Source organism: Trachurus japonicus, chromosome 24 (assembly GCF_045865225.1).
Source record: "Trachurus japonicus isolate A0001 chromosome 24, Traja_1.0".
In the NCBI taxonomy this organism is placed as follows: domain Eukaryota; kingdom Metazoa; phylum Chordata; class Actinopteri; order Carangiformes; family Carangidae; genus Trachurus; species Trachurus japonicus.
Window position 1 is genome coordinate 3,560,990 of NC_140930.1, and position 10,967 is coordinate 3,571,956.

Here is a 10,967-nt window from a genome sequence, read left to right on the forward strand (position 1 = left end):
GTGGGGGTTGAGTGGTGTGACAGCATCGCCTGTCTCACCCATGGCACACACACACACACCTGTGTGTGTAACCGGGCCGACACTGTGCAGTGTGGACACGTGGGCTGCTCTCACGTCAAGAGTCGATGTCGCTGTTTACTGGATTGTTATTTTTGCAGCCTCTCCCTGCCGCCCGACGGTCGGGCCGGTGTGTTCCTGGCTTTAGTTGATCAGCTCCAGGTATTTTACAGTTGTTCTACCTGGAGCCGATCGCTAGGTTACACAGTGCCCACAAAGACCCGTTATACCGGACTGAGCGGGAGATTAATGACATTACGCTACGTTAAAATCAATCATCATTATAAATGAGGGTGCTTAGTGTTTATATCCACATATGAAGTTCACGGAGTTAACTTAGGTTCAGGAGCAGGGCCACGCCTCAACCGCACCTCTAATCACCGGTCAAGCCTACAAATACCCGGGTCAACCTCTTCCTTCCTCTGTTGCCTTGATTTCTCGACCCACCCTCCCTTCTTCCCCTTGTCTAGGCGCCTCCCGGCTCCAGCCTCCTCCTGGATCATCCTCACTCTCATCCCTCCATCCTTCCCTCCCTTCCTCCATCCCTTTCTTCTTAACCAACGCATTCCCTTTCAGATCTCCTTCAAGGCATCGTCTGGGGGGCACGAATTCAGCTCGGGCGGAACAACGCCGAGACGGAACCCCCACTCTGAGTCTCCCTCCGCCCGTCTCCGGTTCATCTTCCCAGACGAGACGCGACATCAACCTCCCCGCACCTTTACCACTCTCGTACAATATCATTCATTCATGTTCATCATTTCATCCCATTAAATCGTCTAATGGCACATTGTTGTGGCGTGGTCCTTGCTAGTGAAGTCACTGTTTGTTCTCCTAAATAAAGTTAGTGAGGTGTCTGCGTGGAGCAGAGCTGCTGACAGATGCAGCTGACAGTGACGTTTCCTCATCACTAACCTGTGAGCCACATCCGGTCCTCCCTCGCTCACGTCCTGAGGACAGGTCAACGTCTCCTAAACATAGGCTACATGTCTATTCTTTGTGTTTTTCTCTCTTTATTCTAACCACTTCCTTTCAGGTTTTGCTGGTAGCCAGGTGAAACGGTAGCTACGCCCTGTGTCTATTCTCTCTCGCACTCTCTCTCTTTCGCTCGCTCACTCTGCATAAAAACGAACGTTATGAAAACAATAACTAGTGAGAAGATACAGATGCGTAAAAACCATGTAATGGAAACATTGTTAAATTCCTCCTGTGAGCACAGCTGCCTCACAGCCACAGTGGTCTAGTGTTAACCTGTCCAGGCAGGTCGGTCCTGTCTACTTTTTTAATGTTAGAGTCATTAATGCAATGTTTTCAACCTTGGGGTCGGGACCCCATGTGGGGTCACCTGGAATTCAAATGGGATCGCCTTAAATGTCTAGTAATTGAGATAAAAAAAGTTCAACTAATTATTTTCCTTTTTAAAATTATGATTAAAAACACCACAGACAATCTTAAACAACTATATTCTTTATACTTTCACTTTCTTGAATAAAAATCGAGATCAAATAAAATGCAGCATATACAAATATCTGAGCTTGCTCATCTTGATTGAGGGTCACCAGAAATTTGTGATGTCAAAAGGGGTCATGAGCCAAAAAAGGTTGGGAACCACTGCATTAATGCAAACAAACCTATTTCTGTTTTATTCCCTCACCCAATGAGAATTGATAAGAGAATCAATAAGGAATCGAATTGATAAGCAATATCGATAATGGAATCGGAATCGCTAAATTCTTATCAATTCCCATCCCTACTTAGCACACACACACAGGTGACCCATGTTGACAGAGATGGTAGGCCTATGTCCGGCAGTAGCCCCCCGTGGTCCTATCAAAATTTCCCAGAGGAAATTTTCTAGTTTTCTCTCTAGTTGTAAACAGTATTTCTCCCCTTGTTCACACCTTTCCCTGTCCTGTTTTGCACTGTCTTGGAGGTTGGTGAAATAAACTGCACAGAAGTTGAGTTCTTCTGACTGGACCAACTTTGTTAATGAAGTTGAAACAAAGAACCAACAACAACAAGCTTATTTCTCTCTCTCGTTGACTTCACAGCAGTGACTGGACACAGTTACACCTTCTCCTTGTCCTCCATTGCTGTCAGAGCTGGAGATGACGCCACTTTGCCCTGTAGAGACATGATCGATGGTCAACATGAGTGTAACAGCACTGAGTGGACGTTTGGTGTTTCAAGAACCATGCGTCTTAGACACGGGAAGATTGTTGAAGAAGACCACCCTGCATCAGACAGACTGAGTATCACAGAGAACTGTTCTCTGGTTCTAAAGAAGGTCTCAACTAGAGACGCTGATAACTTTAGGTGTTACCAGCGCAGTTCAGAACCACCTTTTCGTTCCACTTCTGTTGATCTGTCTGTCGTCACCAGTGAGTATTTACACTGAATCATCTCACTCATTCTAAATATTACAGTGATGAAGCTCATTTCTCTCATTGTCTCCGTCTTCATAGTGCTTAAACATGATGATGGTGATGAGGTGACATTGGACTGCTTTGTAAACACTCCTGAAGACGGCAAACACACAGTGAAGTGGCTGTATGAGGGTGGAGCTGTGGATGGAGGAAACACAAACATGGAGTCAGCTACTGTCAAGTTTCCTTCCTCTGATCTCAGGAAGACAAAGAAACTGGAGTCGTTTCAGTGTCAGGTCAATGACAATGGTCTCACCCGTGAAGTTCATCTTTTCAACTTCACTGCTCCGACCTCAGGTGAGGAACCAGGTGAGAACATGATGAGATTCTGCGCATGATAGTTCATGAGGTGTTTCCTCACCGCACACGTTTGTTGGGTTTTGGTATGTCGTTTCTTCAGATGGCGACACAACAACAACTAGAACAAACAGGGGAAAACGTGGGATGGACCCAACAGCTCCACCTGTCAGCAACGCCTCACCTCCAACCTCATGTGAGAAACCAGAATTACTAACAACACTCCTCGTGACTTTGAAGGTCGTCTTCACCTGTTGGTTCCTGCAGATGGTAAATGAGATATCATCTTTTTTCCAGGTGAAAACACAACCACTGCAACAACTGATCCCTACACAACACCAGAAGGTACTGACTCACAATCAGCTCTCTCTCTCCCTCTTCATGTCTTAAGTACACAGGGTTCCTATACATTTGACAGTTCAAAATTCCATACTTTTTCTAGACCCTAAATACCAGACTTCTCTGTAAAAAAAAAAAAAAAATCTAATAATTTGTGACATTTGAGTAATTTATCTTTTGTTTTCATTATTCTGAATAACCATAACTGAACCAAATAATTTCCAGAGGATTGTAGCTAGGTACAATAGCACATACAAAATAGTTAACCCAAATAACTTCAAATATATTGTATTTCCATTTCCATCTTCCATACTTTTCCAGACCTGGAAATATATACTGTACTTTGCTTTCTTCCTCTTTGATTTTACTGGTTTTTATTTAAACCAAAATATGAAAAAAAAGAAAACAAGAAAGAAAAAGAAAAACAGAACTGACATTTCAGATTTTCACATTTTTTTTTTACAAAAAATTAAAAAAACTCTTTAAAACCATCCAATTGTAAACCAACCCCTAACCTCTGTTCGCAAATTCCACATTTTCATTTTTCCTTGTTGAATTAAGTAATAAAGATGTGATATGGAGGTAAAGGTAGATATTTCAAAATAAAAATCAAGAGGAAGGAATGGTTTTTCTATTGAGACATGTTACTTTTCCTTTAAATGTTGAGTGTGCATCTTTAATTGGTCGAGTTTGTTGTTGTTGATGTGAAGAACTGGTCTCTGCTCTCGTCTCCTCCACGGCTGCTTCAGGTGGTTCTGCTCTGACCTTCATCATGTTGCTGATGCGTGTGGCTGAACTCCTCCTCCTCACTGTGATCACTGTTCTCCTCATCAGAGCTGCAGGTGAGAACATCCACTCCCACACCAGTTCAGCCTCACTCACTCAAACTGGGAGTTTACTGCTGACCTGAGACTCTGTGCTCCATTTTCCAGTGAAGCAGAGAGCAGCTGAGAGAAGCCCAGCAGGGAGGCGTTCAGGTGCAGCAGCCACTCAGGTAAAGAGCAGATCAGACAGGAAGCCGTGGTGCCTTCAGGTTCAGCTGGGAGGGAATCTGGGAGTCTGTTTGGTCTCTGCTGTCAAACTCAGCTCCACTGTGTTGTGTTGTGTTGTGTTGTGTTGTTGTTCACAGGTGCAGCGTGTTGAAGAGAAAGATGAAGATGAAGGTCCAGTCGACTATGAAAACTCTGTCAGACTTATGGAGGTTATTTTCTATCATAAATCAAGAGCATATTATGTTGATTTGAGAGCATTACTTTTTGATTTGACGTTCAGAAAACTCTGCTCTCATATTCAAATTTACTCTGCTCGCGCTCAAACTATGTGCTCGATGTTTAAACCTGTGCTCTCGGATTCAAAGTTGCCCTGCTCGTGCTCAAACTTTGCTTTCGCATTCAAGTTTGCCCTGCTCGTGCTCAAACTGTGTGCTCGCACTTGGTCACAGCTGCCTGCGCAGAGTGTTTCCTCTTGCGCGGAGGAAAGTCCTGCTCTCGGATCTCTGCTCTGCTCACGGAGTTTCTGTCAACTGTCAACCAATAGAAGACCGGCTACTGTTGACCAATCAGATCATCCCTACTTCTATGCTTCTTTGTGGGTGCGTTCACTGTAATTCAAGGAGCGTCACATACGGGCGGGCACTCTTTCTACCGGGTTTATCTATTTCCGCCCCACAGGCTGTTAAATGTGGCGGCTCCCTTTATGTTTTGACAACTTTTGGAATAAAATATCAGTTAATTAATACACGAGCGCCCGTGCTTTTCATTACAATAGGTAGCTATATAAACATAAACTAGCAGTAGTAGCGGATGGGTGCCTTATGTATGTTTTTTTTTTTATCCACGTTCATCGGTATATATGTTTTATAGTCTAAATGCCAAAAGTCATTTGTAAGTGCTCTGATGGTACAGTGGTTAAGGCAGATGACAGTAGCTCTTTTTGTTGATCATGGGACCGCTGGTTCGAATCCCGGCCCTGCCGGCACCCTCATGTTATGCTATTTGATTTTTATGATTTTTTTTTTTTCATTGAAACGCTTAACAAGAGATGGTGGGTTACCATGCGTGATTAAAAACATGATGAAATGAAAATTAAAAAAATATGCCATGATGATAATAATTTTGGTGCGTGACACCCGGGGGTCAAAGCCAGGGGCGCACTACTTTGGATCAGTGCTTTCCCAAGAAGAAAGAGACTGAGTGAGCGGGGAGACAGTCACCATGGCCGACCGAAGTACTCAAGTAAGTTTATTGTTTCATGTTGCCAGATACCTACTATATTGTACCTCTTTCATCTTTTTACAGTCTATGCTTCCATATCGTTTCAATATAGACCAATTGGGCGACATAATCGTTAGTCGAACATCCGTCATTACTGCGGTGTCAGCTCCCAGTCAGTCAGCTCTGGGCTCTGTGTGCGAAGCGGCCGTTTGAATGGAAGCGCCAAAAAGTGGACTTTTTCTCTTCTCTAGATAAGTCTAGGAAGGCTGGGAGGACATGTGCCGTCCTCGGCTGTTCTAATATCAGCAGAATACAACAACTTTAGACATAACGCAGCCCCTTACTTTAGGAGGACTGTCCGTGTTTAGACCGTAACGTGTGAACAGTAGCAGCCGCCGCCGCCGCCAGCGATGCAGCCAGCCACAGCTGACCTGTTGCTACCTGGCTACTCTCCTTTCTCATCGTTACCTTCACATCGTAGTAATGGTCTAAATATCTCACTGACCCCTTCAATATGATGTGATGGGTGTCTAAAAGCCGGTGTAAAATGTGTCTGACCCACCGGAGCTCAGGTCATTTTGACCATAAATCAGAGACCTGTATTGGGCGTTTTTCTGGTCATCAGAGGCTAGCTGATCAATAAAATATTATTGAATATCTGAAAGTCCAATAGTTCACTTGCTTTGGTGCAGACTTTTTTTTTTTTTTACTTGGTGCTGTTTGCATTTTTTCACAAGCGGATCAACGTTGTAAACAACAGCACGTGGGTCCCACAGTCACTCAATCATTGGATAAAAATTAGCCTGAAGCAACAGTGTTGCTGCAAATATGACAAGAGGATGCAGCTTTTAATTTCTGACAGCTCTTGCGCTACTTTTAAACATGAAGCTTTATTCATAAAAGAGCAACATCAACTGTCATTTTTAATTGTGTTGTAGATATTATACATTTCACTGATCGCAACGCAAGTGTGTGTTTTGAAAGCGAGGCTGATTTATGCATGGCCACATTAGGCTTAGCATTAGCTTCCCTGACACTACAAATTGTAGCCTATATTGAAACGATATGGAAGCATAGACTGTAAAAAGATGAAAGAGGTACAATATAGTAGGTATCTGGCAACATGAAACAATAAACTTACTTGAGTACTTCGGTCGGCCATGGTGACTGTCTCCCCGCTCACTCAGTCTCTTTCTTCTTGGGAAAGCACTGATCCAAAGTAGTGCGCCCCCTGGCTTTGACCCCCGGGTGTCACGCACCAAAATTATTATCATCATGGCATATTTTTTTAATTTTCATTTCATCATGTTTTTAATCACGCATGGTAACCCACCATCTCTTGTTAAGCGTTTCAATGAAAAAAAAAAATCATAAAAATCAAATAGCATAACATGAGGGTGCCGGCAGGGCCGGGATTCGAACCAGCGGTCCCATGATCAACAAAAAGAGCTACTGTCATCTGCCTTAACCACTGTACCATCAGAGCACTTACAAATGACTTTTGGCATTTAGACTATAAAACATATATACCGATGAACGTGGATAAAAAAAAAAACATACATAAGGCACCCATCCGCTACTACTGCTAGTTTATGTTTATATAGCTACCTATTGTAATGAAAAGCACGGGCGCTCGTGTATTAATTAACTGATATTTTATTCCAAAAGTTGTCAAAACATAAAGGGAGCCGCCACATTTAACAGCCTGTGGGGCGGAAATAGATAAACCCGGTAGAAAGAGTGCCCGCCCGTATGTGACGCTCCTTGAATTACAGTGAACGCACCCACAAAGAAGCATAGAAGTAGGGATGATCTGATTGGTCAACAGTAGCCGGTCTTCTATTGGTTGACAGTTGACAGAAACTCCGTGAGCAGAGCAGAGATCCGAGAGCAGGACTTTCCTCCGCGCAAGAGGAAACACTCTGCGCAGGCAGCTGTGACCAAGTGCGAGCACACAGTTTGAGCACGAGCAGGGCAAACTTGAATGCGAAAGCAAAGTTTGAGCACGAGCAGGGCAACTTTGAATCCGAGAGCACAGGTTTAAACATCGAGCACATAGTTTGAGCGCGAGCAGAGTAAATTTGAATATGAGAGCAGAGTTTTCTGAACGTCAAATCAAAAAGTAATGCTCTCAAATCAACATAATATGCTCTTGATTTATGATAGAAAATAACCTCCATACAGACTCCACTGAATGTTGAGTTTGTCTTTGAATGAGCTTCCAGCCTGAACAGAGACTCTGTATTAGAAGTGAAAACTGTATAATGTGCTGATCACACAGTGTCTGGTCTCAGTGCACTGTGCATGTTTCAGTGGAGCTTCACTGTCTTTGCTGTAGATGTTGATCTTCTTCTTTAAACTCTGTGAAACTGGATTAGTCAGGACACAGACGCTGATGCTCTTCTTGTTCTACTTTGCAAACTTAGAAAGTCTCCATTGTACAAAGACAATAAAGCATTTGTTTAATTAATTCCCCTTTTCTGTCTTCTTCCCTAATTTCTTGCTCAAATTCAATTTGCAAGGAATATGAGGCGGAGTCCCACAGGGCTGGATTCTGGGGCCTCTTCTTTTCAAACTCCATCTCAAGGGTTTGAGTAAGGGAGCAGTTTTCATTCAAGTGGTACACTACTGGGCACCTCAGTACATTAAAATTAAGTCGCACACGGCACGTCACCAACTGATCATGAGGTCAGACACCGTGTGAACTGCAGCTTTTCTTAGCAGTAGCCTAATTCATGGCAATTCTACAACTTGTTTTTATGTCTATTTTACTGGACAGTTATTTCTTGGCTATATTTCTCAACATTACTATGAAATTGAATTTCTCAACATTACTACGTAATTAACGGCCTGTAAATTAAATGGTTAACCCAACATGTGCAACTCCTCTTCCCTACCTTCGCCGTATTAGTATTATGTAAACCTGGTTGTGAAATTGTGCAACTTTATTTTCAGTCACAACTCCTCCCCAGTTCTCAGGAAACAAAAACAAAATGTCGAAATTTCTGATCTGTGTCCTGATAAACTGCATGAAGAGAGGAAGAGCTGCAGCAAAAAGGCACATTCTCACACATTTAACTTCCTCTCTTCTTCTTCTTTTCATGAAGTCAAACACGTCACGTCATGAGGTCAGACACAGTGCAACTGCAGCTGTTGCCATAGTAACATCTGTGACTCCAGCCTCTTTCATGCTCATTGATTATGATATTGTTGATCAGAGAATTGTGGATCAATCAGCAGCCGGTGCCTTTGTTACGGGTTTCAAATAAGATAATTTAACCGGAGTAACAAAAGAATTTGTCTGGGGTTCACCGCCCTTCACTCTGGACCTGCAAAAACAGAATAACGTAGGTGAGTAGGTGAAGGAGCAAACCGCCATTTCTTTCCCAGATTTCTGTCTGATTTATTACACAAAGCACAATATAAAACAACAAACTTCCCCTGAGTAATTAGTTATGTTTCAGTTTTAAACACATTAATTATGTTGTATCTACCCTTTACACTTCCGCAAACATCTCATTCACACACATTCACAAAAATAATCTGTCTTTACAAAAATAAATCACTTCCTTATAAGTGCAATTGTGTCAGAAATGTAAATCATGTTTTAATCTATATGAGCGTATCTTTGTTTTTAACTCAATAAGTGCATCCTCATATTAATGTAATAATGTAAACCTTAAACCTTCTTAGGCTTTTAAATCAATATTCAAGTGACTTTACAATCAAAACATGAAACAACACACATACACAGGGAAAATCATTCAACTATGGTCCCATTAAACACAGACCGGACACTATTATAACTTCGAAAAAACCCTCAGTTCAAATTATTAAACGTACATTTGCTTTCATTTAACCTTAAATATATTTTTCTAACGTGTCAGAATGCCCCAGGAGCCGAAATAAAAGGTATCAGGGAGCGACAGCACCAGCACACAGAATCCCACATACACAATCACTGTGCTAACATGCTAAATGGCCGCTAACGCCATTGTTTACAACACTCGTATTTTCGCGATCACCAACGCGGCTCGTTACCACGGATACACACATCAAAACTCATCAACGGACTTCTTTTACTTATAATACACCACCGTACACCCAAGGAGGAATCTGCTTGTGCAACTTTTACCGTGTACCAACCTGCAAAAACAGAATAACGTAGGTGAGTAGGTGAAGGAGCAAACCGCCATTTCTTTCCCAGATTTCTGTCTGAGGGAAGAGGGAGGGGTCCCGCACCTCTAGACACCGCGGTGCAACGGTGGCTGCACTTTAGTTCCGCCTTTCCTTTTTACTCGTACAAGACATTTTAATACACAATAAAATACGAAAATATTATTCAACAGCTGGCTGGCTATTACTGACCTTAATAAAGTAATGTTACACTTTTTTTTTTTTTGAATATGAAAGTAGATTTTCAAGGTGTATCACACACTCCCCAACAAATAAAAGTGGCTCCTGACACAAAATACTTGAAACGATTCTTCTCTGAACATATATATACATTTTCTTTTCTTTTTTTCATAACAAAACACATTCAAATTCTCAGTGAGTGTATCCTTTAAGTCCCATAAAGTGTGAAGTGTATAGTGTGCGTGTTTCAGACCTTATCAGGTGAGTATGCAATGTATAATGTGTGTTTCAACAGGTAAGTATGAAATGTATGGTGTGTGTAGTGTTCAAAGTCTCTTCAGGTGGGCATGGAATGTCTTTCATGGCCTTTCATCCACAGTGGGCTGGGTACATGACAGGTAGGTATGGGTATGGGGCGATGGATGGGGGTTGGAAGGGATGGAAGTATGGGGGACAGAGACACTGGTGAGAGCACTGTACTGGCTGGATTCCTAGTGCACTCACAGTGGGACGTGGCTGATAGGCTGGTCGGCCCAAGGATGGGTAAGTGAAGACATAGCCTGGCCGTCTTTCTCTTGTGGACTGTCTCAGAGGGATCTGATGTTCAGGTTGTGGCATGGGAACATTGTCCTCCTGCTGGGCTTTTCGCAGCTCCTCTTGAACAGTTGTAGGTGGAGGCGGCTCCATGTCGTGTTCATCCTCACTGGAGGCCCCCTGCTCCTCACCTCTGACACTCTCTGTTTCCTGTTCAGGTTCTGCGTGAGCTGTTTCCGCCAGGTAGGTCTCATCCTGTTCAGATCTGTTGTGAAGGTTAGAAGCAACATGTGGATCAGGTAAGTGACTCTCTGCTCTAGGTTTCTCCACAGGTATTCGCAACCAGTAACGAGGCACGCCTTCCTCTTCCTCAGAGTCACTTATATCTGGGGTCTGTGTCACATGTGTGGGTTTTGGGGTGTGTGGGGTTCTCTTAGTTCTCTTTTGTGACCCAGCTGTGGTGGTGGTGGTCGGGCTCTGGAGTGGCTCTACAGGTAGGTCGTTGACTTGTAACAGGAGGTTCCTGTGCAGAGTACGAACCGGTCGGCCTCCTGCCTCTGGACTCACCTTGTAGACCAGGTTATCTCCAACCTGTTCTCTCACGATGTAGATAAGATGCTCCCAGTACGGTCTAAGCTTTCCAGGGCCCCCTCGTTCACTGAGATTGCGTACGAGAACTCTGTCCCCAGGCTGGAGAACCACACCTCTGCTCTTTTTATCGTAGTGTGTCTTTCCTTTTGAGCTGGAC

General features: G+C 43.2%; 1 protein-coding gene across 1 annotated transcript; it reads left to right on the forward strand.

Annotated features, from left to right (window-relative positions):
• Positions 1-1,855: 1,855 nt before the first annotated feature.
• LOC146961156 (uncharacterized) lies at positions 1,856-2,818 on the forward strand. Its single transcript, XM_085771678.1, has 3 exons — positions 1,856-1,865; positions 2,061-2,435; positions 2,520-2,818. Exons 1-3 carry the CDS (start codon positions 1,856-1,858, stop codon positions 2,816-2,818), a joined length of 684 nt encoding a protein of 227 aa, XP_085627804.1.
• The last annotated feature ends 8,149 nt before the right edge of the window (positions 2,819-10,967 follow it).

Coding starts and splice junctions, on each gene's coding strand:
- LOC146961156 (XM_085771678.1), top strand. Junction 2,436..2,519: donor TGATCTGTCTGTCGTCACCA/GTGAGTATTTAC, acceptor CCGTCTTCATAG/TGCTTAAACATGATGATGGT.